We start from the raw sequence: 27,461 nt of genomic DNA on the forward strand, positions 1-27,461 counted from the left end.
TCACACTATGAAGACCAGTTGATCTGATGAATTGAAGACTCTTGATTTCCTATCTAAAGGAACGACGAAAGCTGGCTTCTTTATGTCCAGTCTTAGGCAGCAGAAACGACTTGCAGATAGTTGCTGTACTGCGTTGATCATGGTGCGAATCGTTTCCACGCACAATTTACTGGTCTATGGTGAGTTAATCGCTATCTACACAGTTTTGTCCCTCTTGGATCTGGTTCTTGAGTCTAACGCTCTTCTCTCCGGGTTGATAGATTGGAGTTTTCGGGACGTTGACCATCTTTATGACAATGCACCCTAAGTTCTAGGGGCCTAGATATCGCCTCTTTCGAGCCTTGATGTTCGTGGCGACTAGTTTGACCGGAGTTGTACCCTTAATCGATGGACTTCAGGTGTTCGGCATGTCGCAGATGATGAGAAAAGCTTTCCCCTATACTCTGGCAAAAGCAGGCTGCCTACTAACTGAGACTTTATTCTATGCAGTAAGTCTCTCATAATATCGCACACGAAGAGAGAGAAAAACAAAAGACTCTAACACATGTTATTCTGAAGACCAGGTTTCCCGAAAGTCAGTATCCTGGTAAATTTGACTTATGCGGCTCCCATTCGATATTTCATATCCTGGTGGTATGCGCCGCTGTGGTCCAGTTGATGGGGTACCTAGATGCCTTTGACTATGCGCAGGCAAGTCTTACTGGCTCGTCTCTTTGAAATCTCTTCTCCTAGTGTCGGTTCCTTGAGGCATTGTCAAGATCAGATATCATGAACGGATTCACGCACCCGAGATAATCACTGGGCAGTCCTTTGGATGTAGAGAAGTGGTTGAGGGGTAAATCTGATCCTATATATACTTTCTCCATACTATTCCCTAAGCACGACTTGCCCTGGAATAAACTCGTGATCGACACTGCTTGTAGGGCTCACTGAACCGAAAAAAATAATATAGTCGGTAGGTTTCGCTATAGAAAAAATAGGTACTACTAGTCAAGGCCGTGAGCGCCTCCTGAGGTTGAGATCTATGATTAATGTTAAGTCAACTTCCGTTCTCATATTCTAGCAGCCTTGCAACATAGTTTAAAAGCTGATTCTTTCTCCTTCCTAATTTTCGTAAAGTCCTAATTATAGTTGAGAGGCGGATGCTCAGCGCGCCGGCATATTCGCGTGAAGCCCGATATCCCACCTAGATATGATCACAACCTCCCGCAAAACATGTAACAGACTCAATCCCAATGAAGATGCTTCTAGTCAGAATTCTATCCTGCTGGAAAAATGATATCTCGATGCCAATACCGTCACGTGACACTGACATACTTGGCTCCGACGTCCACTTCTGACATCCTGAACAACCCGAGACATATCTCGACCTACTCAGCCCCCACTCTCAGGTCTGTACTCTTTACATTCTCCGAAAGGATCTGCTAACCAATACAGCACCACATTTCTTCACCATGGGTACATCTTCCACCATGGTCTTCTACGACATCGCCATGCGGCCCCCTACAGCAGAGACCTGCTGCTCACCGAACCCCTGGAAAGCGCGGTACGCGCTCAACTTCAAGGGCATGCCGTACAGCACAACATGGGTAGACCTGCCCGACATTGCCAGCGTACGTCGCGGCCTCGGCGTCCCAGCCTCGCGCAAGTTCGCCGATGGAAGCGACTACCACACGCTCCCGATGCTCTCTGATCCTTCAACAGGACAAATCATCGGAGACTCATTCGACATCGCCGTGTACCTGCAAAAGACATACCCGATGTCCGGGGCAGGCGACCTGTTCCCGCCGCAGAAGCTCGACTACGAGTTCTCGCACGACCTGGCGCTGTTTGCGCCGCTGTCGGAACGCGACGAGACCCACTTTTCCGAGTATGCGCGCTTCAACACGAACGTCGACGCGGCGTTTTCCGCGCACGTCCTGCTGATGGTGCACGGGCTGCCGTTTCCACCGGAGACGGCCGAGACGAGCCGGGCGGCGTTTGTGCAGCGGGCGGGGGCGGCGTCGTGGGATGACTTCACTGTGCGCGGGGAGGAGCGCGAGAAGCTGAAGGCGTCGTTTTGCGAGACGCTGGGTGGGATTGCGAGGATGTTTGAGAGGGATGCGAGCGGGCCGTTTTTGCTGGGGGCGCGGGCGAGCTATGCGGATTGTATTGTTGGCGGGTGGCTGCGCATGATGCGGGTTACTTTGCCGGCGGAGGAGTGGGAGGAGGCGAGGGGGTGGCATGGGGGTGCTTTTGCGCGGCTGCATGATGCGTTGCAGGTGTATGCTGAGGTCAAGTAGCTAAGGTAGGTATATTGTGTGCGTTCCTATGAGCATGGGAACATACGCATACTGGAAGCGTTGAAGGTATGTATATACTTTGTTTCCTATACGTCATTCTGTCGTTTCAAATTCCTTCTATCTTCTAAATATAGGGCGTGCAGAAGAGGGCCTCCCATCCACTCAACCGTATGAACATGATTTATACATTGCCTCAATCTTCCATCTCTGCACTCACTGCCTAGGAAGCCTCGCCAAACGTCCAATAATCTCTTCCATTTCGGCCGAAATCCGCCACCGCGAGGCGACTGTTTTCAGACTGATCTGCACTGAATTCACCTCGTGCAGTAAGTTCACCGAGGTCATTGCATCGCTCGCACCGGTTGAATTCAGCGAGTTGATCAGCTCCTCGGCTCCACTGAAGTCGGCAGAGACGGGATTTGCAGGCGCCGGGGCAGACACATAGTCCATGTTCTCGCGGGCCTGGATCTCACCGACCCACACATCGTACCATCGCACATTCTTGGGAATCTTGATCTTCTTCTTATTCCAGAGGTGAATGGCGATGAGAACCATGGCGCTGGCGAAGAGGCAGCCAGGGATATGGACTGCGTGGGTGTGTCCGCTCGGAATATCGTGCAGGAGACGGATGATGGCGACTGCGTGGAGAACGGCACGGAAGGCCTGGACGCTTTGAGCCCAGCTGCCCAGGTCGAAAGGGGGCGCCCCGTCCCTGACGGGGATACCGCTGAGAACCTGTGGTAGTTTGTACGCGTCGCAGATGCGGCGGTAGAGGAATATGGGAGGGGTGCAGAGCTCGATGCACACGGCGTGCCACCGGATGAGCGTCTGGGAGGCGTCGACGCTGCGAGATGTGCAGAGATTGCCCTCGTAGATGTTCATGAGACCCTGCACGATCTGCGAGGATGACACCGTTCCCAGGGCGGGGCTGCCAACATCATGGAGCTCGGCGATCAGCGACTGCAGGCCTTCGAGCAAGACTGCGATGGACAGCCGCGAGAGCCCTAGGGGGGCCTCGACGTAATCCCTCGCGCAGATCCTCACGAACAGGGCTGAAAATGGGATCTGAACATGGTCCAACCGCGCCACCTGGCTAATCCATTCTTCGGGGGTCTCGGCGGCAAATGCAGCGTCTGAACAGGCGCTCTTGATTTTGTTTGTGAGATGACGAGCGCTAGCGACGGAGCCTGATGCCTGTACAATGAGCCCGTCCAGAATGTAGTGCCCGAGTGTGGCGCGCCGTTGAACCTCCGCGGCGGCCCAAGTACGCCACGCGGTCTCCTTGACGCCTTGTTCTGCTTCCACATCGGGGATGGCTGGTAATTGAAGATCGTCCACCAAGTGCATGCCAGATGTCCTGGCCCAGTAGAAGCCGAGGCCATGGAAGACAAATGCTGTGGTCCGGATGTTGGGATTGCTGGAAAGTAATGCGTACGTTTGCCCCAGAAGAGCCGTCAGAACTAACTGGATACCACCGCACTGGTCGTGCGGCCCCCGAAGCTCGATCAGACTCTGCCAAGAGGCTGCCACCGCGGTGTGCCCCAGCTTCCATAGCATCTCTCCTTGCTCCACGGCATCGGGCAGGCAGACAAAGAGCGAACCCAACGCAACCATATTCAACAACAGCGGGGCGATGCAGTCCCGCACGGAGAAGGTGGGCTCGTGGATAATCGGAAACCAGGGGGATACTCGACCAAAATATTCTCTCAAGCACGCATCTACGAACGGAGGGGTCACACCCGCGTTGTGCAGGTTATTGTTCAGTCTCTTGGATATATCATCGATGAGCTTGTGGAGTTCGTGCACGGCATGCTGGCCCGGGCTTCGCTGGTTATCCGCCTGGGGCCATGAGCGCAAACAGCTTAAAGCTGAGATCAACGGATGGGCATCATCAGAGAAGTCGGCCATGGGCAATAGCATCGAAGAATTGTTCTGAAAATCCGGCATCAGCCAGTCCAGCAGATTTCCCCATTCATGGGTGTAAGGGCTCGCAATGAGAGATTGGTCGAAGAGCCTTGGTTGCTCAAAAGCATAGTTCGCCGGCCCCAAGGGAGTTGACGCGGGCGCTGATGGTCCAGTAGGGACTGCATCGCCGGTCGCAGCTAGGTGCTGTTGTTGCTGCTGTTGCTGCTGCACAGGACTGGCAGTGGGAATCTGACCGGGCCTGTTCGTATGCAGCTTCATATGCCGATTCAGCACATCCTGTCGGCCAAAGGCTTTATCGCATTGCAAGCAGTGAAATGGTTTTAAATTTGCATCTAATGATCATCAGCCGTTTCCTTTCTCGAGCACGCAGCTGAAGGCGATTTGCTGTGCTGAGTACTGACGTGCTCGTTCATGTCTCTATAGCCATTTCAGCATCGGGGTGTCCTGTCACGCGTGCGAGCGAGTTGTAACGTACTGTGAGATGTTCCAACTTCCTATAGGCCTTGTCGCACACCCGGCAGCGAAACTTTCTGGAATCACTGGTAGCGTTGGTACCACTGGCGTTTGCAGAGGAGAGCATGACGGCGCTTATATACTAGCACAGGTGTAAAGGGGTGCATAGTGAAGTGGGACAAGGAAGGGCAGCACACCGGGCGGGGTGGAGAAGGGGATACAGCGACTCAGGATTTAGTGTACGCCGGGAAAACACCTCGGCAGGGCTTATTGTAGAGGGCTAAGAAATAGTTTCTAAGCTCTGTTTAGATTCTTTGAGCTTTATTTAGATTCTCTAAGCCCTAGATATCTTATTAATATATTTATCATAATATTCACCTACATTAAAGCTATGGATATCTATGGTAACAGGAAAAATATATATCTATCACTATACAGACTTGATTTTCTAGAATCAACGAGACTTTCCCTATGTGGACGAGGCCGCTTTAATGAGGGCCACTGGGTATGTCTCATCACTAGTCAATGCTCAGTTCATCAAGTTACGTGCGCCCTGAGCTGCGCATACCTCAATATTCTGTATTTTTGGCCCGACAACGAACGCTGAGTTAACTGGTAAATTTAAAATACCCATCTCCTGCAATATGCGTGTTTTATGACGAACTATAATTGTGATGGAGCGTTAGAAGACCCTTAAAGAGCAAAAGTTATAGTTGTTGGTTAGTATACAAAACACCTCATTTTGTACAAGCTTGGCTAATCGGGGCAAGAGGCTGAAGTAATTTGTGTAGGCGATTACGTACCATCATCTCCATCCTTCGTCGACACTCGCGCTCTTCATGCTTCTATCGATCTTTTCCGGCCGCTGTAACGCCACGCCAATACCGGCGGAGGGCCAACCGGATACGTTTCCCTGAAAGCCAAGACTTCCGGAAGCGAACACCATGTCAAGGGGGTCTCAGAACAACTAAGCAACCATAGATCGCCACCCCATCGAGATCGACTTCTTCCTTTCAACAATCCTAACATATTTACTCTATACACGGTAACGTCCTAGCGCAGCTATGACTAGCTGGAACATCGAACATTGTACCGTGGCCGACGCCGCCGCCCTGGCGCGCAATAACATGGCCGCCTTTTGGGAGGACCCGACGTGGATCGCCCTGTGGCCCAAAGCCGTCACACTGGATTTCCTTATCGAGCAGTCCACAAAGCGACAGGCACGCAACCTCCTTCGCTCGCGAGAGGACACGCGCCACGAGAAGGCCGTCGACCCTATCACTGGTACGGTAGTCGGGTATGCGCGCTGGATTCTGCCACCGGGCCATGTGACTGCCGCGGATGGGAAGCCAACGTGGGCCGAGGCGCAAGTCCCTGACGTCGGCGAGGCGGAGCGGAAGCACTATGAGGAGCTGGCGGCGTCTGCGTGGTGGAATCCAAAGGAGGGCATGGGCGAGATTGATGCGAAGAATGAGGTGGTTATGGAACGCATCTTGGCCGAGAGGCCATATATCAGTACGTACCCGCACCGGGGACTGGGATCCCGGCCCAGGCAGAGTACTAACTCTGACTCGCTTAGCCTTGGATTATCTAGCGGTTCACCCTGAAAATAAAGGCAAAGGGATTGGCACGGCACTCGTGGAGAGTGGAATCCAGCATGCGGAGAAAATTGGACTTCCGATTTTTGTTCTTGCGTTCAAGGCAGGCCGAGGCATATATGAGCGATTGGGATTCAAGGAGGTGGATCGTGTCATACAGGATGATACCAAATATGGCGGACAGGGCGAATACGGTGCCTACTTTATGGTGTATGACGTTCGCCCCGAAAGCCGCATGAGGCCTTAGAATTCAGAGTATATTTTCCCCCCTATTTATGCTATGCTGTTCAGGACCTTCTCTTGCCTTCTTTGAGCAGTTGGGCCATTACACTCATGCCCATTCTCCTTCCCGTGGCCCAAAGTACTCGTCGCCTGTCAAGCTCAGGCGTGGACACGCGTGTCTCTCGCATCCCGAATCCACATCATTCCCCCACCAAGGCAGCTCAATGCCATTAGATTGTAACGAAAAGTATATCAGCAAGCCGGCGATGGCAGTGGCTGATGAGAACGCTGCGGATCCGATATAGTTGTACTTGGTCCAGAATTCTAGATACCGCCTCTTGAGATAAGCCATCGAGAACAATGAAACTGGAACCGCAGGCCAGACGTAGGCAAGGTTGAACTGTGAAGTCACCATGGTCAAAAAACAGCAAGGGTACTAAGGTCATGTGGGCCTCTCGAATGTACTTACCGGCGACCAAGTGGTTCCCCCGTGCAGCAGCATAACCGGATTGATGTTGCGTAACCAGGATACTCGTCTTTGTGTGAAGTAGAGTATCACTGGCAGCGTGAGACCGATGGGGAAGGCAGCGAGTAAAGCCGAGTACGGCCCTCCGGGACCAAATATCCTGCGAGGGCCGATGCTACCAAAGACTACCGAGGCACTAAAATAGGTATTGACTCCAGGGCAGGTAAAACGATCCTTCTGAGTGCTGTTGGCGTGAACGATTGAAAGTTAGTGTCATCACACCGGCCGGGGTTGGGATCAAACCTCTGGCAAATATCAGGAATCTGATTGATCTGATAGTTAAGCATGGCCGTGCACACAACCGCCGATATGACGGTGGCGACGACCTGGGCTGAAAAGGTATGCCAAGGTGGAAGTTTAGCGTAGTGGGCCAGTTTGAGATCGCTGATGAATGGCAGCGCATTGGAAAGGGTGGTGTATCTGAGCATCAGGAAGGGTGCGGCCACATCAATGAATTGGATTCTGAAGCAGCAGGGTTTCAGTACATACCCGTATAGCTTGAAAAAGCTGACTGAAAGTGGATTGCCTGGAGTCCACAGGCCCCCTAAAAACTCCGACAGCACGCTGGAAGATCAGATTTCATATACTTCGATGGAAAAGAAGGCAGCAGAGATGGACGTACTTTAGGTTGATAGCAATCCCCGTAACAGCGTAAACTTGACCGACTGGAACCAAGAAGGCCGCTGCAACACTGAACGCCACAAAGACGACTCCGACATTTGTCTGCATATAGAAGAAAGGAACAAGATCGATCTCAATAAATTGAATCGAAGGAGATGTTGTGACAGCCACTTACGGATGTTGGCCAGGCTGTGATGACGACAACAGCAAGCATGAGAGCAAGCACATTCAGCGCAGCATACCATATCTCGGGAACTGTGTGCCAGAGTCTATTAGCAACTTGGCGATCCGCTAACTCCTTAGAATACAACATGCTCACCCTCTTTATATGTGCACATTAGCCTGGAATGGACGTCGTGAGCGCTGGCCGTAACTTGACCTGTTTTACGGACCAGATTCCGGAATGCGGCCCTGATTTGCCGGCCATGATAAAGGATGGCATACGAGATCGTCGCGGAATATGTTGCGAAGTAGAACGTATACTGGACCAGGCTGCTCGGTGCCAGAAAGGCGGTCGAATACTGTTGGTATTTGGCCTGGACGAGGACCGCGTGGGAGTCTAGTACTTCCGACACGTTATATGCCGTCCCCCAACGATTGAAGAGTCTGTTGGTATTAATGGGCAGGTAAGAGGCCCAGTATGCGTTAGTGAACCAAAAGATGGCGATGACGACCCCGCTGGTTACGACGCCGGCGAATACGTTCAGGGTAGCCACCAAGGGCACCACAAGCGGATCGAGTGCCGTGGTGACCATATTCCAATCAAACGTTGGGAAAGGATTGAGGCCCAAACCGGTCCGGATGCCAGTGATCGCGATCAGGTCCACGTTGCTGGGGAAAATCCAGCTGAGCCAGTTGAAGATGCTCAATTTTTCGAACAGGTAGCAGGGGAACCACGCGTAACAGAACATTCCCACGAAGGCATACATAAAGAACCGAAAGCGGGATGTGTTATACGTCCGCCGGAACGGCCCAAGGGCTGACGGATTCTCATCTAATTATAGTCACGAAGATTAGACGGGGTCGCTTGTATCCAAGATGTCCGGACTCACCACTATAGAGGGCGTTGGTGAGCGCGAGCGTGGTCAGGCACTGAGGGAATATGCAGAGGGACGGATATACGAGAAACCTGCGACCTAGACCGGCAAGGCCGTATCCTGGTGAAAGTTAGGTAATGGTCTGAACTAAGCCCAATAAGCCAAGCCTACCCATCAAATCCGATGATAGAGAAAGCAGGAGCTGGTATCCAAAGGCTGAAGCATAAGACTGGCCGTAGTACTGGGGGAGGACTTGACTCCAGACTATCGAGCCGCTAGTTAGTTCTGAACGAGTGAGGTACGGACGGAGAGGAACGGGGTTGACTCAACTTGTATAATTTGAGTATGGTCGACTGGTTCCCACATTTGCCATGATAACAATCAGCAAATGCTCCTTTTGGCTGAACCGTCCAGGGTTGAGGCTGTGTCGCACGCCGCAAAGGCTGAATCCCACATCAGGCAGAACCCGCTCTGCCGCCTTTCCCAAGGGATACGACAACAGCTGGATTGCCATAGCCTCGATACCGATGGGAGGCTGACGGACGCTAAACAGCTGATTCACCGCAGATGCGCCGACGACGAAGAAAAGGCCGATTGCCCATGACCGGATCGTCGAGCAAGGCGTTTCCGGGTCATCCTTGTTTCCGACGATGGCGCGCACTTCCGGGTAGGGGCTGTTCGTCAAGATCAGGGCCACCAGCAAGCGGACCTGCGCCCGCAGCAGGACAGCCTCCGGCTTCTCGGACTGGTCAACATCTGGAGTTCGGGCAAATTCAGAAAACCGGTGCAGAATTGCAGAGGGAAAGTTGGGATCGTTTGTGTGGAATTGCAACACATTCTGTACAGCCTGGACGAGGTGAGCACTTTTAGAAAAAACATCAAAACCTGTGGCTGCCAACATGCCACTCGCGTTTACATACATCTCTGACTTGGGAATCCGACACATCATCCACCTTCTGCTTCGCAGCTTCCAAATCTTCTCCAGTCATACAAAACTCGCTACATCTTGACCGTCAGTTGCTAATAGTGAGTAGAGTGTCCAGTCATGTAATCCGCTTACGTAGGATTAAACTGGGCAAAGACTTCGTCATCTTGACCATGATTTGACTGCAGGAGAGGAAAAGCCCAACAGATCAGCTGGGGATTTGCAACATTCCAAGAAGCACTGTCTCACCGGAGCACTTTCCGTGACGCTTGAAATTCCCTCGACTTTGGAGTGTTCCATCACTTGAAAGGATGAATGAATTCGGGCGAGCATTCAATGATGATGGTATGGGTCAGAGTCATCTTCTCTGGTCGGGACGCTAAATATGAAATACATATCCGTTGTAATTCCATTGAAGAGGAAGTAGATGGGGAGGCAAGATGTTCAACAGCAACAGGCCGTTTCAGGAAATTTCCCGAATCTTTTCTTTCGCCGTGACCCTCTTTTTAGTTGGGTGACGCCTGTTCCGGTCAGAAAGCAGGACGAGCATTGAGAGTAGCCAGGCCCAACAACGCTTACGGTAAGGTATGTAGACCATCATGTTCTTTCAGAAGCCCAATATCCGCGTTCCGACGGGCTTGTACGCAAGGAGTGTGTCGGTTTCGGCATAAGTCATGCAACATCTCCTTCCGTCCCTCATCTGGGAATGCTACCTGTTACACCGAACAGGCTCCAGTGAATGGACACGGAAGCAATGAATTTAAAGCATCCCCCTACGCTCTGGAGCAATGTATTGGTATCTGCAGAACGCGGTTGGAGAGCTGTCAAAGAAGCCGGCAGCATCTGGTCCGTATATCTCCTTTCCTGTTGACCACACTCCATATCGGCCGAAATAAATAAAGCGTGTTCTTTATTCGTTCGGAAACATTGCGACAAAGCGTATTTTGCAGACAGGGCAACAGAGGTTGTGAATTCCATCCGCCATGAAATGCTCCATCGATCATCTTGCCCGCATATACATGCCTGAAGAGAAGTATAGCCGCCTTGTCAAAGTCGAGTTACAGCAACGACTTGATATCATCTCACGATGGAACATTGAGCCCGGATCGAGAGTCCTCGAAATTGGCTGCGGACAGGGCGACAGCACTGTGATCCTAGCCGATCTCGTAGGGGAGAACGGCCACGTTACGGGTATCGACCCGGCACCGCTAGACTATGGTATGTCCCTTCAGCTTCCTCGAAATTTACTATGTATGACCTAATTAAGATTCTGGCACAAAAGGTAGCCCCTTCACGCTCGGTCAGGTCCACGCAAACCTGAAGGCGTCCCCTCTAGGCTCCAGAATCTCCTTTCACCAGGCTACTTTGCAAGAGTTCCTCGATTCCAACCCAGATGCTCAATTCGACTACGCCATCTTCATGCATTGCCTCTGGTATTTCGAGTCTACCGACAGCCTTCGTCCCATGCTGACCAGCCTCCGTGGGAGAGCTCGGGAATTATTAATCGCAGAGTTCTCACTGAACGTGCGCGGGGATATGACGACTCTTCCTCATCTACTCGCTGCTCTTTCGCAGGCGGAGATGTCCAGCCGAGTTGCCCGGGGAATACAGGAGAGTAACACTCTCTCACTGTACAGCCCCAGGAGTATTAAGAAAGCCGCATCTCAAGCTGGCTGGAGGGCGCAAAGGGAGAGCTATGTTGACAACCATCCTGACGCCTTGGATGGTAAGAGAGACGTTGATGATGTTCTGTCCGAGGAATGGCGTATGGCGATTGCAATCGAACCTGATGAAGGCCGAAGAAGATTAGCAGAGGTGATGGTGGAATCTGTCCAAACCGCAGTAGATTCACTGGGTTTCGGAGAGAAAGTGAGGACCATGAGCAGCTGGTTAGGGTCGTTCGCGTAACCGTAGCCTGTCAGGAGCCCACAATGGACAGGACGGCCGTGCGGGCGGATGGAAGAGAAGGTCCATCAGCCGCATTTTCATTGGTAGTGGCGAATCAAGAGTTTCTGAACATGACTTACCTATAATTTACTCCTAATGTTATCAATTGGGACCGATGTTTGTAGCTTGTCTCTTGTCCGTTACTGGGTACATTTACGGTACATCCAACTGCAACTTCTGTTCTCTCTCACCAAGAAGCAGTAGTTGGTTCTGATGTGTGGTAAGTCATTGCAAAACTACAAGCTTACAAATTTTACACAGTCCAATTTAGAAGAGCCTCGAACATAGCTACAGTCGCATACGGCTATGGCATTCAAGTAGCCAAAATGCTAGTGAAGGAATTATACTTGTGCTAGACGTTGGTTGAAGGAGCATCAAACGTAGATTCGCTATCCGAAAGTAGGGCCAAAGCAGTCCAGTTCTCGTCGCCATACTGTAAATGATGTGATGCTCCCATATCATTAATGAGTGAATTCCCCCCACTAAGTTCGTTTTCCGTTGAACCCACTATACCCGCTGCAAGGAACCTAGTTTGCTCATCCTTGTTTAGCTTGATCCCCGCTCCAGCGACGAGGTCATGGAGACGCAGCGACGATGAGTTGCACGCCGAGGCTTATTTTGGCACTACTGTGGTCCATCGTAGACGTCGTACTTGACCTTGGCATTGCTGCGCTTCTCAGGGCCGTCGTAGACATCGTACTTGACCTTGGCATTGCTGCGTTTCTCAGGGCCGTCGTAGACGTCGTACTTGACCTTGGCATTGCTGCGTTTCTCAGGGCCGTCGTAGACATCGTACTTGACCTTGGCATTGCTGCGTTTCTCAGGGCCGTCGTAGACGTCGTACTTGACCTTGGCATTGCTGCGTTTCTCAGGGCCGTCGTAGACGTCGTACTTGACCTTGGCATTGCTGCGCTTCTCAGGGCCATCGTAGACATCGTACTTGACCTTGGCATTGCTGCGTTTCTCAGGGCCATCGTAGACATCGTACTTGACCTTGGCATTGCTGCGCTTCTCAGGGCCATCGTAGACATCGTACTTGACCTTGGCGTTCATCGGAGCAATGCTCGTTGATGCCCTTAAAAATGTTAGCTAAAGAGGAAGAGAATATACTGTAAGGCTTCCCTCACTCTCCCATGGGAGCAGCAGCAACAGCTACAATTGTGGAGGCAAAGACAAAGAAAGGGTAGAACTTCATGGTGAGATTTTTTTTTCTTTTGTGGCGGAGGGTAAGATAATCGGCAAAAAGCGGAGAATGGTTTGATGAGTGATATTGGTTATTTTGTTTTCGAGATGAGAGTAGCTGGAGTTGGTGATTTTAGTACACGGTAAGAGAAATGGAGGACTTATATACCCTGACGGCATTCAAGGATAGCCCTCAGGCCAGAATGGACCATGTCATTAGCACATTCGCTACGCACCGCACTTGGCTGCAACAATATTCCCCGTGCGTCTTGTCTACTCACCGCTCCTACTATCTCCCGTAGTGTGCCTGGTTAGCTAGTCGCTATTGGGGGTAGGCCAGAAGTCGTTATGCAGCGCAGTCGAGGAGGGTCCTACTTCAAGTTCGATGAGCAGCAGCAGCAAGGGGCAGTGAGGAATGAGAAAGCAGGAATAGACTCATGAGGGATATCAGGGAGATACTGAATCAAAGTCGGTCTTCACACCGCTCATTCTTGCGTTCTCTAGTATCCAGAGTATCAATCAATCAATCAAGATTCTATTAACCTGTTGGAGCCTATCTATTAAAGCGATTAGCTATGCAGACGCTTCAAATGAAGCAGGAATCTGGTATCCAAACGTCTGAAAAGCCCATATAAACCCACAAATACAGAAAAGACGTAAGAAACATCGAAGAGAGCGAAAACACCCCTAAATTCACGCACTACTAGGCAAGATGTCGCCCCTGCGCCATCCTGCGCGTCAGACACCTATGCTACTACATTCTATAGTCGTTACTGCTGACGCGTTGCCGCACCTAGATAGGTACCTTCTAGGCAGCTGCTGGTTCTATCTAACTCTTGTCTTCCACATCTATGCCTAAATCTCGTAAGAGGCTTCCATGTTCCTGGTCCTGCTCTACCGGTTCCGCCGGCTCCGTTACTTTAGCATGGCGGAACTGGCTGAGCAGGCCTGTTTAGTGCATAAATTCAGCGACGTAGCGGATTGCCTGCGGTTCAGACACAAGCGCGTCGTAGTCTGAGAGTTTCCGCCAGAGTCCCTCCACATCGAGTAGCTTGTTTATCACCGTCCTATGGGCCTCTGCATACAACAAACATTGCAGAAGAACATGCTTGGGGGTCTGGAACACTTCTCCGCAGCCGCACCGGTCCGAGTCTGAGGCCTTAATCTTGAAGAGAAAATGTTGTAGGGTGACGCGCATCGTACGCATCTGGACGATGATTGACGTGTGCGGCTTGGGTAGGCCCTTGTGTAGAGCCAGATTCCTCTTGCTCGGAGCCTTGATTAGCCGCCGTGTTGGCCTGGCTCGTTTCTCCGCGTCCCACGGTATCCAGAGTATGGACTCAATGCCAGGCGATTCTCAACAGCTGGGGTTGCACAATGTGGCATCAATGAGGTGTTCCGCGCCTAAGGACCGGTGTTGTAAGTACAGTATATGTAGTGTAGCATGGATAGGAACGGATTATCAAGTGGAAAGCAATTCCAACCTATAGCAAGATTGTTCCACGGAACAACATCTGTGCAACCGGCGTAAGGAGAGAGGTACATTAACAACAGCAGACGACACCGCAACCCTGTCCACAGTCCCAATGTGTCACAAGATACCCAAGGATGCTACATAAGCATCGACCTTGCCTTGTCACCCGTGAGATGCGGACCAGTTCGGAGCAGGAGGATTGAGGCATCCACGTCAATGTAAGGGTTTAAAACCCCAGAGCACTGATAGGGCATGCATCGGAAAAAAAAAACACTACTTGTGTTGCATTGTACGACAGCTTATTATTCTCCACCTGTCCTTGTCTCTCGATGCAATCAATTCACTGCTCCGGTAATGATACCTGCTACAAAAGAAAGTAAGGGAGTTGTCTATCTGCAGAGCTGAGAATCACGGACGCAAGGTAGTGAGTACGCTCTGACCGTTTGTGCCCTCGAGGCCTATTTCAAGACTTATCGGTCGAGATGACTTATTATTCATTTGTTGTCACTTCATGCTTATCTTTCGCCCTACTGCTTTTTGCCATAGAACAACTCAGGACACCATGGATGCCAGAAATATCATCTACAAGGTGATCAAACCACGACGAAGCCTTGCCAGCTCGTATTCTACTACAGGTGAAGACTCGGAGAGTCTCCTGGAGAAGAAGCAAGTGTTTCAACGGCGACATAGCTGGTGGGAGATAAGCAGGTCGAGCTACATTTGGGCAGCCCATACCATATTCTTCCTATTTTCACTCTCATTCTTTCTCTCGGGGCTTCAGCAGAGATATCCGACAGAACAGCAGTGCGCGAGGCAACTGTCAGCTTACTGTAAGTCCCTGCGAACCTTGTCAAAGCTTATTTAAATCCAACCCATCTTTCACCGCGGAGCTCTAAATTTTTCTTCTTAGCACCGGCCTTGGATGCAGTGGAATATGAGATGGTTCGCTTCCAAGGCGCGTTGCTCGATGAGAACCCCTACAAAGGTGAACCGAGTCCAGAACTAGATGCTGCATGGGACGAGATCGTAAACAGTCCGTTGCCTGGATGCCTCATAACTTTTGAATATATTGTCTTACAGATCTCTAGTGGGACAAATCAAAGTCGGCCCAAGCGATCTGACGCATCTAAAAAAGCCCCCAACCCAAGCCAAGTTGCGCAGCACCGATGGAGAGTGGTATACTGGAGGGTTAGAAGTATTCCATCAGGTGCGTCGCAACGACCTGCATCCCCAGATATAACATACGAGCGAGGTATATGCTAATTCTGCAGCTGCACTGCGTGAATCTGATCCGGCAATATACGTACCTCGACTATTATTCCCGTCCCGAAAATCGACCTCCATCTTTCACGGATTCCAACCATACCCTTCGCCTGCACATTGGTAAGTCGAGATCCTACCCTTTGCGCGCCTTAACCATCCCACCCTTTCTTCATTAACACTCTAGACCATTGCATCGACATGCTCCGGCAGGTAGTGCAGTGCCAAGGAGATGCTGGCATCGTGACCAGCAGCTGGGTGGAAGGCTTTCCTGATCCCGTATCCCGATTTTAACACCTGGCATAAATGCCGCAAATTTCAGCCGTTGAATGACTATACACAGCGACATCTTCTCACCGAGAAGGTCGTGAAGACATCCGAGGATTTAATCCTCCCTAGGCCACCCTGCGAGAATGCTGGTCCCCGGGATATCTGTCCGTAGATGCAGATGCGTGACTTATCGCAGGAGGAACTTGTCTGGGTATAAAGAACCGTTGCGAACCATGAACATAACACGTTGGGGAAGATGTTTCTCAAACTCTGGTGTTGTTAGTTCTACTCCTCTTACAATGTCGGTCAAGATGGTAATGGATCAATCAATCAAGATTCTATTAGCCTGTTGGAGCCTATCTGTTGAAGCGATTAGCTATGTAGGCGCTTCACCATGAAGCAGGAATCTGGTATCCGAACGCCTGAAAAGCCCATATAAACCCGCAATGAAGAAAAGACGTAAGAAATTGGCATGTGGCCACATCGAAAAGCGAAAACACCACTAAATCGTGGCCTGCCACGCAGCCATCTATCTCCGCGCCATTCTACGCGTCAAACACCTAGCGCTCTCCATTCTATGTAGTCGTTCCTTCTAACGCGTTGCCGCGCCTAGATAGACCCTTTCTAGGCAGCTGATTAATCCATTTAACCAGCGTCTTCCACATCTATTCCTGAACCTCGCGAGAGGCTCTGCATGGGCTGAATTCCCCGAGCAGGCCTGTTTGGTGCATGAACTCGGCGATGTAGCTGATCGCCTGCAGGTCAGATACGAGCGCGTCGTAGTCTGAGAGTCTCCTCCGGAGGCCCTGTATGGCCTGCAGCTGTGCCATCATCGTCCCACGCGCCTCCCGATAGAACGAACATTGCAGGGAGGACGTGCCTTGGGGTCTGGAACCCTTCCCCGCAGCTGCACCGGTCCGTGTCAGAGGCCTAAGATTGTAATGAAGTCCGTGAACCTGACCCGGCGCATGTCGCAGAAAAACACGTTTTGACATTTTTCCTGTTTCTAAGAGGTCCATCACCAAATTGGATAGCAATAAACAAGCAATCTTTAATAAACATTATTGTCTCCTTTGTCTTCTCAATATGAAACAAAGCATCAATTTGGTATATTTGTCTGGTCCTTGCCAGCCGAATTCTATCTCCCACCCCTGTGGCATTCCTGAGTAACGTGATAACGCGGCCAGACTAAACATTCCCAAACAGGGGATAAAACCTGACATATAGCTAGCTCCTCATGACTATGAGGAGAATAATAACCCAGAGAATGCAGGAAAGCCAATCAGATGGTAACAATTTTTTGGTAGCTTCTTGCTATTATAAGACGAGCCGTCCCAGGGGCAATTCGCTGTTCAGTGACCCCGCGTACCTATCTTCCTGACGCGTATTCATTTATTCGCCCAGGTGAAATGTCACCCGACTTAAATACATGGTCCGTGGTGTCAGGCGCTCTGGGGCTCTCTCTTGTCGGATTGTTTAGCTCGCCTGCAGTTCTGAAGGCCTTCCGCCCAAAGCCGGTTCAACCCATTCGGCTCGACGATGAAGTTCCCGGAAAGAAGTGGTACCAAGACGAAGATGGCGAAGCAGCAGAGGAGTCCCAGGAGAGTTATTCAAATCTGGGACAGAGAATAGCCATTACCCTCTTTTCGGCGACCGGGTTGGCGTCTGCACTGGCGTTGTTGGTCGTGAGCACACGGTCCAGACACAGTCCTCTCCTTCTCCCCTCGTGGCTACAGTCCGGTATTTGGGTGAGTGCCATACCTACAAAGGCTAGTCATCGAGTCATATGCTGAGCAGGCGTAGATACTTCTGAGTATAGAATCTGTAACTCTTTTTGTGCCAGCGTCCCCGGTTGAATGCTACCGACTTGGACTCCATGTCCTTGCCAGCAGCATCGTCGCCATCGCAGTGCCCGGCATTCAGATGGGCCTACTGCGTGCTTCAAGTTACTCTACTGCCATTGACCTGTTGCCAGCCCGCCTGCTAGTGCTCATCGCCGCGTCAGCCTTTGCCCGCGGCTTGTCTGCTATTCATATACCTCGTCGCCCAAATGTATATCACGAGGCTCTTGTTGTCGACAGGGAACGCACAGTCAGCCTGCGCAACCGCATCTCATTCTCCTGGGCTACGCCAGTTCTTCACTATGTTGGAAAGAATCGAGGCCTTGATATCGACGCCCTCCCTAAACAGCCTTACTTTGCACGCGCTGAACCCCTCCACAAACGTTTGCAGACGATGATGACCAGCGTATCGCAGCCCTTTTGGGTCATCCTTATCTGGTTCAAAATACGGCCCTTAGTGTTGCAGCTGCTTCTTAGCATCTTGATGTCTCTTCTGGAACTAAGTCGACAAATGGCCATGTATGGCATGCTCAAGTCAATGGAGGATCCTTCTTATCGGAGTGGCACGCGAGCATGGCTTTGCGTTACGGCACTGGGACTCGTATCACCCATACTACTGGGCTTGAACTCGTGGATATCCTGGACGATGTATTCGCGGCTGTGGATTCCTACCTATGCGGGCCTGTCTGCGCTGGTCTTCGCCAAATCGATGCGCTGCAAGACAGTCAGTCATCCCGGAGAGTCCAAAACGCAAGACGCCCAGCTTGGTGAGAGCGATGAAGAAAAGCAAAGTCAGCAGAGCGTTTTTAATATGGCCGCTGTGGACATCAAGCGCATCTCTGATTTTGCAACCGTCATCAACCTCCTCCCCTCGTCTTTGATGAGACTCCTCATCGCCAGCGCCCTCCTCTTTCGTCTGGTTGGATGGCAAAGCATGATGGCCAGTGTGCTTGTAGCGCTCGTTTTCGTTCCAGCGAGTTGGTACGCCACGAAGTGCTACGCCGCGTCGCAGGAGGAGTACATGGAAGCCAGTGACAAGCATATCACGATCGTGACCGAGATGGTTCGAGGCATTCGTCAAGTGAAATTCGACGCACTAGAGCTGCTGTGGCAGAATCGTGTCGCCGAACGACGGGATGCGCAGCTCAGGTCGCTCTGGAACGCTTTGGTTCATATTACTATTATGGAATCTGTCTGGATATTTGGACCAATCCTGGTTTCCGCTACGTGCTTGACAGTGTATGCACTGGAAAATGGAGAGCTTCCTGCCTCGGTAGCCTTTACTGTACTGTCCGTCTTTGAGAGCCTGCAGGCCGCCCTGAGCGGTCTTCCTGATATGCTCTCAAGAGGGATGGACGCCAGGGTTAGCGCTAATCGGGTCGAAAAATACCTTGTCACGGCGGATAAAGCCGTCCACACAAGCAGCCAGACGGATAAGATTACCTTTGAAGACGCGACAATCGCGTGGACAGCAGAACCGAACTCAGTTAACGAGGATCGATTCAAACTTGGTCCATTGAATTTGCAATTTCCTCGTGGTGGACTGAGCGTGATAACGGGCAAGTCTGGGTCCGGAAAAAGCCTGCTGCTTGCCTCGATCCTTGGTGAATGTGATATCCTCCGCGGCACTCTCGCAGTTCCCACCCCACCTTCCATGGAGGCACAGCTCGACGACAGAGCGACCCCAGGAACATGGGTCATGGATTCTCTGATCGCATACGTTGGGCAAAGCCCGTGGATCGAGAACGGAAGTATTAAGGAAAATATCGTCTTTGACCTTCCGTACCAACATCATCGCTACCATCAAGTGCTGTTCGTGACAGGGCTGGAAAAGGACTTGGAAACCATGCCGGACGGAGACAAGACGGATGTTGGAAGAAATGGCGTCAACCTCAGCGGTGGTCAGCGTTGGCGAATCTCCTTCGCACGGGCCTTGTACTCTAGAGCTGGCATCCTGGTCATGGATGATATCTTCAGCGCCCTGGATCCGAAGACGGGCCGACACATCTATACTCATGCGCTGACTGGCGAATTGGGCCAGGGGCGGACCAGGATCCTCGTCACACATCACCTAGGCTTATGTTTACCGCAGGCAGATTACTGTGTCCTGTTGGAAGATGGGGGCATGGTGTATGCCGAGACGACAAAACATTTGGAAAGGAAACGGCCAGTTACAGGGGGCCTGCAGGAGGCCGCAGATCTTCCAGGTCCAGTAACTCCACCCAGCAGGAGTGTTCCCAACAAGTTTGCTCAAGAGGAGAACCGCCAGACCGGCTCCGTCTCTTGGGCGGTCTACAAGGCCTACCTAGTTAAGGGGGGCGGGCTGCCGCGTTGGGCATTGACCTTTCTAGCATATGCAACCTTCATGACTCTTCTCCTTGGTCGAGTTAGTTGAGATCCCTCCTACTCTTGTACGCGGCACAGAGCATATTGGCTAACAACGGATCTATCTAGTCATGGTGGCTCAAGCTGTGGACTAGTTCGTCCGATTCGTCGAAGGCAGCCGAACCTTCTTCCCGGTGGCTCCAGACCATAATGCGTGTGGGCAACTCTTCCATCGGCAACGACACCATCTTCTTCCTGGGTATTTACGTTGCCATCTCTGTTACCGCTTGTCTCGTGGGTGTCTTCAAGTACCTGGTCTTATCCTACAGTTCCCTCCATACTTCCCGACATATGTTCCAAGATCTCCTCACGAGTATCCTGACCGCCCCGATGCGGTGGCTCGATACTGTACCAATAGGTGCCCTTCTCAACAGATTCACCTCAGATGTTCAACTCCTAGACTGGAGGCTGGGCTATGATCTCGGCAACGTGATGTACAAAAATATGGAACTGGTCGGTATCATTGTAGCTGGAGGGCTAGTGTCACCTATATTGCTGGCTTTCGCAGCTGCCCTGTTCCTTGTCTGTCTTCATATCGCCCGAATATACATTACTGGTGCTAGGGAACTGAAACGACTCGAGAGTGTTGCGAAAAGTCCCGTCCTAGAACATTTTTCGTCCAGTCTTACGGGACTATCGACCATCCGTGCCTTTGGCAGGGAGGAGCTGTATCTCCAGCGGATGTATTCCAAGATTGACCGGCATGCACAGGCGGCCTGGCACCTTTGGCTTTTCAATAACTGGCTGGGATTTCGAGTGAGCATGGTGGGCGCCTTCTTCACCACGGCGACAGCAGCACTTGTGGTGCATCATTCTACCAACATTTCTGCCGCACTCGCCGGATTCGCAGTGAGTTTTGCGCTGCAGTACAATTCTGCCGTCTCCATGTGCCTTAGGTCCTACGCCAATCTGGAAATGGATATGAACGCCGCGGAAAGAGTGCTCGAGTACACGGCAAACGACACTGAAGATCAAGGCGGCGAAGACCCCCCGGCCGCGTGGCCCGCCAGTGGCCACATCGAGGTGGCCAATCTATCGGTCAGTTATGCACCGACCCTTCCTCCTGTATTGAACAGTGTGAGCTTCTCTGTGAGCCCAGGCGAGCGGGTTGGAATAGTTGGCCGCACAGGGGCCGGGAAATCGTCGCTGGCCATGGCCCTCTTTCGATTTCTGGAAACGCCTCGGGGTAGCGTCTTCATTGACGGCATCGATATCTCCACAATAAAGCTTTGTGTCCTACGCAGGCGCATCGCCATGATTCCGCAGGATCCCGTCTTTTTCTCCGGCACCGTCCGGTCAAATCTCGATCCACGGGGTGAATGCTCTGATCTAGAGCTTTATCGCGCACTAGAATGTGTGCACCTCAACCCCACAGGGGACCGAACCTCGCCCAGTCGCGATGGCGACCTGTGCTTTTCATCTCTTTCCTTCCCCATCGTGGAGGGCGGTTCGAATCTGTCCCAAGGCCAGCGGCAACTTCTCTGCCTGGCACGGGCGATTGCTTCACGCCCTAAAGTCCTGATCCTCGACGAAGCTACTTCAGCAGTTGACATGCAGACAGACGCGTTGCTCCAGCGCTCCATTCGTGAGGAATTCTGCAACCATGGCTCTTCGTTACTCGTTATTGCACACCGGCTCAGCACGGTTGCGGATTTCGACAAGATCCTCGTTTTCGATGCGGGCAGAGCTGTGGAGTTTGGTACTCCGCAGGAGTTACTACACTTGCGGGATGGCGTATTCTGCAATCTAGTGAGCAACAGTGGGGAGAAGTCTCTGGTTAAGAAGATCATTCTTGGAGAACGACGTCGAGAGTAAGATGTAATGTCGATATATGATGTTCGTTCTACATCCATTGCACTGTCATAGAAGTAGCCGATTGACCTAGAATATGAAAGGGCGCTATGTTCAGTTTAACTCTATCTTCATTAGCCTTACTCTTTGGTACGGGTCTTACTGGAGCGAAGGATCAGTGTACGAATTATCAGAACATGGCATTACGTACGTGGAAATGTCTAGCACTGTTGAACCCATTATATGTACATAGACGTGTCCTCATTTAGAACTTTATTTGGAGTTCTGTGACTTATTTTCAGTGTATAGCAGCTTTGTAAGCTGCGTATATATTGTATTCTATAGATCGAAGGCAGATATCCTTTAAGTTTCTTTAGCTACTACTTATCGGCAGCTTACAGTATATTGATGTAAGGTGTATAAAACGCGAGAAACTGTTCCAATGAACCAATCTAAAATAAAGAAAAAGAGAAAAGAGAAAAAGGAAAGAAACAAATATAGACTATTATAGTTGTTATAGTTAGAAACTTCAGAAGTAACACTCCGCACCTTAATTAATAGTAGGCAGTGGTTGTTACTCTACTAGGCCTTGTTCGTAATCCCAATCTGCCCGCACTGCTATTACTGTATTCGTTTGCTATGTCTCTACTCTCCGGGTCAACTCTTTCATGGTCGGCCTTTTATCTGGAATGATTTATATATATAGACGCCAACAGGACCCAGACTCCACGCATTGAAGGGCAGAAGGCATCCCTGCAGATTGCCTGATATCGTGGCGCTTGCCGATTGGGGGCCTCAAGAATGCATTTGAGTCTTACGTGCATTTTCAGGTATCTGTGCCCTTCAACGTCGCCCGCTAGCTCTGCTAAGCGGCGCCTGATTAAGGAAATAGTTACGGCTATCTCGAATCAATCTTTCCACTGGAACGGGAATATCCCGAACTATACTAGAATTAGGACTAAGGTAGCCTTCCAGGTTTCTGCTTACTCTGCCGTAATTGTGGCTGCCGCGAGTATAGACGTGTCTCGTTACCTTCGCTATATTTATAATGAAGATGTTAATCTATCTCTCAACAATCTGTTTTTCTCTAAGACTTTTCGAATAGCCGCTCGATCCTACGAGCTGGTATAGACCTATTTACAGCACTGGGCGCCGCGGCTGCGATCGCCCACTTTATCTAAATAGGAGTCAGTCTTGTGTCCAAGGCTTATGACACATATTCATCTGCACCGGAAATGCCCAGAGGACGCTAGTGGACGTCCCTTTGCCACTAACGCATCTATAAAATTAGCTGCATTGCAGTGATTCATCGACACCTCTTCAGCGTCAAAAGAACATAGTACATCATGGCAGGCGTTGAGCTTTTGATACGGTTTCTCTATATTTCCTTTGCGGTCAGGAGTAGTTACAGGAAGATCTAAATACACAATTTCTACCCCTCGTCCTCTAATAATGTACGCCTAGGTATATGCAGAGAACCCCCGGGACATAACCATCAGTCCTAAATTGTGTCGCGAAATTCCTGGAATAGAGCAGGGAGAAAACTGCTCAAGTCTGATTGAAACTCGAGGTTATTTTCCTTTCCGAAAGAAAGACACAAGAACAGAACAGTTCACTTACGAGTCATTTCGATGTTGCAGTGAACAGTAAGGTCATGAGCCACTTGGCTGGTATGCTCGGCCAGCCAGAAACGAGAACGAAGCTCGCTACTTCCATCAGGCTTACGACGAAGCTGGTGAATCAGGAAGGACCTGTTGTCAAAACCAGAAATGATGTGGCCTTTTTTTTGTGAGCAAAATCCTAGCTAGTCGCCTTCCTTAGCGAACAGGGTATACTTACTTCCGGAATGGATATGTGCCACAACCATGGTTTCAATGTTGTGCTCAGCAAATTCGGACGGATCAAAGCCCAGTTCGGAGGGGTCAATAAACGCAACAGTCAGTTTATAGGCATCGTTGCCGAGATACTCGTCAATGAAGGAGAACGTGTTGAAGTAACGCTCGGGATACGTCTTGTTCGCCCAATCTAAAGAGTTGGGATAACGCCAGGCATACTGATGCGCGACTGGGTTCCAGAGTTTGTATCTGTTTAGGAGCATTGCTGTCAGCTCATCAAGGAACGAAAAAAGGGACGGCTGCGGCGCAAGTTCACCTGGCGGACTCGACAAGATGCCATCCAAACCACCAGTTATATTCTTCACCCGTGACTGCCAGTGCATGGTTAGACCCTCGTTATCAGATAAATCGTCCGGCCACATACCATTTCCCATGTCCGTGCGAACGGCAACCATCAATGTGCCATTTTCAGTAACTGCATAGCCATTTTCGAGCTCCAGATACCCTGGGCGCAACATGTACTCAACCGCTTCATGAGCTTCGTACGCTGAGATTGACAGTTAGAAATCCGATACTGCAGGGTCCATACGGAAGACTTTGTACGTTATCTCACCTAAGGCGGCAGCATAGGGGCTCATGGTTATCCCCTTCTCAACCTCGGCGCTGATAGGCGCGACATGGGGGTTGAAGTACTTGGCAAACGGTTTTTCATAGTCCGCAGAATGATATCCAAGGTAGTAGGCGCTGGCATTGTTCTGGTATGGCGCCTTGTTGACTGAAATCAAGGTTTGAGACAGGGTGGTTGGGGTGGCAGTCGGGACTGCGGACGTGGGTGTTTCATCGAACGCCCAGGAAGCGGCGGAGAGAGCCACAAGCAAAAGGGGAGCTCTGGCACGCATGTTCGCGGTCTTCAGCATAATAGAGTAGAAGTTGATAGGACAGATGCAGATGCTATTAGCTATGAGCACTCTAAGCTGGAAATCCCGTGATATTTATACTATTTCCACTGTCCACCACCTACGACTGCATTCTATATTCATGATACACTTGTCTCCACTAGAAGGACCAAGATCGACAGAATCGAGAAGGACGGAAGAAATCCGTCTCGTCGATCTTGATCTACAGTAGGCACTGATCTACATGCCTCGTGTCAACCTAGTCGTGACTAAGCGGATATACCTAGCTAACTATATCCACCGACCCGAATGGCATCATCTCATCCAGCCTCGGTAAGTGGGGAAATGGGAATGTGGGAAAGTGGGAAAGTGGGACAGTGGAATGTCGGCAAGACCGAGCTGTGACAGCATCGCCAGTGGTCATTTGATTCATTGATTGATGCTCTCGCCTCATAGCAACTTGTAGTGCCCTTGTGTAACCGGAATATTCTAAATATTCTACTCTCGGAATATATAGGCGGTCAAGGTATACGGAGCATACGGAGTCCTAGAAAGGCCGCGGGGAAGAAGGCGGAGAAATGGTGGGAACAAACCCTATACCAACTACCTCTACTATAGTAGTATGGAATAAGTTAGGTACTACTATACGTTACAAATCAAGTCTTCATTTAAACTCCTGACCAGCCGAAAATGCCTTTGTTGGCTACTTTTCTCTCCTCCGTCACCCTACCTCGTACAGCGTAGATAATGCAAAGATGTCTGACGGAATCCAGCAACAGCCCAGGCAGTACACCGCGGCCCCAGGCACGGAGCTCTTGATTGATCAAGAGCACTCGCCCTCGATCAATTCCTACCAACATGTCGCTCATGGTGACGGGCGGATCCTTCTGGTCCCACAGCCATCACTGAATGACCCCAACGACCCGTTGTTGTGGAGCTCACGGAAGAAGTGGCTTACCTTTGGCAATGGTCTTTTCTATTCCTTTAATGGAGCAGTCACTGGACCCATGATGGCCGGAGGTACGTCTTCATCAACGTAGTATAGAGCAAGGGACCTAACAGGGCTGGTCTCGACTTAGGAATGATCCAGCTCGCCACGTTCTTCAACCGTCCCCTCTCCGATATCACATACAGCAATGGAGCAACATTGATCTGCCAAGGGCTTGGTACTCTACTGTGGATGTACGTGCATCTACAAACCCCCATAGTAAACAAAGCACTAAGTGCCATTGCATACGATAGGCCTATGGCAGTCAAATTCGGCCGCCGTCCCGTCTACCTCGCATCCAATACCCTCATGGGGATCGTATGTGTCTGGCTGGCTATCGCCGCCCAGGAGAATTATCCCCTGTTCGTAGTGGCCCGGGCCTTCCTCGGGCTCTTCGAAGCTCCAATTGAGGCCATCGTCCCCAGTACCGTCGCCGACATCTTCTACCTGCATGAACGAGGGGAGAAAATCTCCCTGTATGGGCTGTCCGTGCTCGGTGGGAACGAACTCGGTCCTCTGGCTTCTGCATACATTATCCAGTCGCTGAGCATGCGATGGGCGTTCTTCATTACCGCCATGTCTATCGGCGTCAGCTTGATCACGATGTTTCTCTTCATGCCCGAAACTATGTTCAACGGCCCTCGCCCCACGATTATGCCCGTCATTGCTGAAGAAACAAATGAGATCCACAAGTCCGAAGACGGGCTATCTTGCGAGCATATTGAGGGAGTTACCTCTATGAACACGGCGCCAGTGGAGCTGGAATCGTCGAACAGAAAGAAGAGATCTTACGCCAACGAGCTCTTCCAGTTCAGTATCAACCATCACGTCAGTTTCTGGCAGGTGTTCAAACGACCCTTTATTTTGATGGCTTATCCGACAGTCGTCTGGTCAAGTCTCATCTACGGTATGAGTCTGAGCTGGAACGTGATTTTGGGATCTGTCGTCGCCCAACTATTTTCACCGCCGTATGTCCATCCATCCTATATATAGAATTCCCATTGTTCATGAGTCCAATAATTATCAATACCTTCGCTCTTCATAGGCCATACTTTTTCTCCTCCGGTTCCCAGGGGCTTGTCTTTATTTCCCCCCTGCTCGGCTCTCTCGTCGGCACATACCTCGCCGGTCCTCTCGCCGATCAAATCGCCACCTGGTTCACGGCCCGGAACCAAGGTGTTCGCGAGCCCGAAATGCGTCTCCCCACCTGCATCGTCGCCGCCGTCCTCACTTTCGTGGGCGCCCTGATAGCCGGCCTCACCTACCACTACCAGACACACTGGGCGGGTCCCATTGTCGGACTCGGGGTGTTATCCGCCGGTGCGCAGATGGGAGCCACCATCGCTATCACGTACAGCTTGGATTGTCACAAGGCGCTGTCGGCGGAAATCATGGTCACCATCTCTTGTCTCAAATCCAGCGTTGCCTGGATCTGGACCTGGTGTATCAACGACTGGATTACTTCGAGCGGCCTCCTGACCGTGTTTATTTCCGTGGCGGCCATTAATGTGGTGGTTTATCTGACGACATTTATTTTGCACTTGTATGGGAAGAGGATCCGGATTTGGCTCCATAAGAAAGATTTTATGGGCGAGGAGTCAGAAAGCCAGTAATGCTTGATTTTTCCCGTTTTTCCTTCTTTTATTTAACCTTGAATTGGATCGACTGAATTAAGTGGCATATATCCGAGATTCCTTATAATTAACCCTATACTACTGAGCTCAAGAGATCTATCCATGGTACACCTATCTCGGTCATAGGCTGCTAGAATCGCCACTCTTTTACAGTCGGTGTATACTATTGTGACTAACTTGAGCTGACCCACTTACGAATTCGCGATGTTGGGATACTTTCTGATTCTCAACGCTGGATAGTACCTTAGGAAAGCTTAGTTATAGGGAGTGTTCCCGAGGGGAGAGATACGGAACTGGCAGTTCCCCACATACTCTTCGTCCCCACGATATGATGTCCCACCGTTGATGATGGTGGTGGGGAAGAAGTG

General features: G+C 50.8%; 10 protein-coding genes across 10 annotated transcripts; 6 read left to right on the forward strand and 4 right to left on the reverse strand.

The window, feature by feature from the left end:
* Positions 1-1,454: 1,454 nt before the first annotated feature.
* ATEG_08821 (uncharacterized protein) lies at positions 1,455-2,282 on the forward strand (the record flags this gene model as incomplete). The annotated part of the gene is made up of 1 exon (XM_001217406.1): positions 1,455-2,282. The coding sequence occupies one exon, from the start codon at positions 1,455-1,457 to the stop codon at positions 2,280-2,282; it is 828 nt and encodes a 275-aa protein (XP_001217407.1).
* Positions 2,283-2,495: 213 nt separating this feature from the next.
* Positions 2,496-4,788, reverse strand: ATEG_08822 (fungal specific transcription factor domain-containing protein; the record flags this gene model as incomplete). Its single annotated transcript, XM_001217407.1, has 2 exons — positions 2,496-4,540; positions 4,749-4,788. 2 exons carry the CDS (start codon positions 4,786-4,788, stop codon positions 2,496-2,498), a joined length of 2,085 nt encoding a protein of 694 aa, XP_001217408.1.
* Positions 4,789-5,788: 1,000 nt separating this feature from the next.
* ATEG_08823 (GNAT family N-acetyltransferase) lies at positions 5,789-6,506 on the forward strand (the record flags this gene model as incomplete). The annotated part of the gene is made up of 2 exons (XM_001217408.1): positions 5,789-6,176; positions 6,241-6,506. 2 exons carry the CDS (start codon positions 5,789-5,791, stop codon positions 6,504-6,506), a joined length of 654 nt encoding a protein of 217 aa, XP_001217409.1.
* An 84-nt stretch (positions 6,507-6,590) lies between these two features.
* ATEG_08824 (uncharacterized protein) lies at positions 6,591-9,765 on the reverse strand (the record flags this gene model as incomplete). The annotated part of the gene is made up of 12 exons (XM_001217409.1): positions 6,591-6,881; positions 6,951-7,191; positions 7,230-7,391; positions 7,497-7,571; positions 7,630-7,730; positions 7,804-7,897; positions 8,073-8,622; positions 8,681-8,785; positions 8,837-8,929; positions 8,996-9,512; positions 9,657-9,685; positions 9,726-9,765. The coding sequence occupies 12 exons, from the start codon at positions 9,763-9,765 to the stop codon at positions 6,591-6,593; spliced, it is 2,298 nt and encodes a 765-aa protein (XP_001217410.1).
* An 844-nt stretch (positions 9,766-10,609) lies between these two features.
* ATEG_08825 (class I SAM-dependent methyltransferase) lies at positions 10,610-11,498 on the forward strand (the record flags this gene model as incomplete). Its single annotated transcript, XM_001217410.1, has 2 exons — positions 10,610-10,808; positions 10,873-11,498. 2 exons carry the CDS (start codon positions 10,610-10,612, stop codon positions 11,496-11,498), a joined length of 825 nt encoding a protein of 274 aa, XP_001217411.1.
* A 663-nt stretch (positions 11,499-12,161) lies between these two features.
* Positions 12,162-12,732, reverse strand: ATEG_08826 (uncharacterized protein; the record flags this gene model as incomplete). Its single annotated transcript, XM_001217411.1, has 2 exons — positions 12,162-12,612; positions 12,665-12,732. 2 exons carry the CDS (start codon positions 12,730-12,732, stop codon positions 12,162-12,164), a joined length of 519 nt encoding a protein of 172 aa, XP_001217412.1.
* A 2,023-nt stretch (positions 12,733-14,755) lies between these two features.
* ATEG_08827 (oxidase ustYa family protein) lies at positions 14,756-15,747 on the forward strand (the record flags this gene model as incomplete). Its single annotated transcript, XM_001217412.1, has 5 exons — positions 14,756-15,023; positions 15,104-15,178; positions 15,282-15,400; positions 15,465-15,576; positions 15,641-15,747. 5 exons carry the CDS (start codon positions 14,756-14,758, stop codon positions 15,745-15,747), a joined length of 681 nt encoding a protein of 226 aa, XP_001217413.1.
* A 1,385-nt stretch (positions 15,748-17,132) lies between these two features.
* On the forward strand, positions 17,133-21,764 carry ATEG_08828 (uncharacterized protein; the record flags this gene model as incomplete). Its single annotated transcript, XM_001217413.1, has 4 exons — positions 17,133-17,471; positions 17,527-18,803; positions 18,912-19,950; positions 20,019-21,764. 4 exons carry the CDS (start codon positions 17,133-17,135, stop codon positions 21,762-21,764), a joined length of 4,401 nt encoding a protein of 1,466 aa, XP_001217414.1.
* Positions 21,765-23,544: 1,780 nt separating this feature from the next.
* Positions 23,545-24,474, reverse strand: ATEG_08829 (uncharacterized protein; the record flags this gene model as incomplete). The annotated part of the gene is made up of 4 exons (XM_001217414.1): positions 23,545-23,824; positions 23,892-23,946; positions 24,000-24,122; positions 24,189-24,474. The coding sequence occupies 4 exons, from the start codon at positions 24,472-24,474 to the stop codon at positions 23,545-23,547; spliced, it is 744 nt and encodes a 247-aa protein (XP_001217415.1).
* A 752-nt stretch (positions 24,475-25,226) lies between these two features.
* Positions 25,227-27,072, forward strand: ATEG_08830 (uncharacterized protein; the record flags this gene model as incomplete). The annotated part of the gene is made up of 3 exons (XM_001217415.1): positions 25,227-25,491; positions 25,551-26,287; positions 26,356-27,072. 3 exons carry the CDS (start codon positions 25,227-25,229, stop codon positions 27,070-27,072), a joined length of 1,719 nt encoding a protein of 572 aa, XP_001217416.1.
* Positions 27,073-27,461: the final 389 nt, after the last annotated feature.

Source organism: Aspergillus terreus, genomic scaffold (assembly GCF_000149615.1).
Source record: "Aspergillus terreus NIH2624 scaffold_13 genomic scaffold, whole genome shotgun sequence".
Taxonomy (NCBI): domain Eukaryota; kingdom Fungi; phylum Ascomycota; class Eurotiomycetes; order Eurotiales; family Aspergillaceae; genus Aspergillus; species Aspergillus terreus.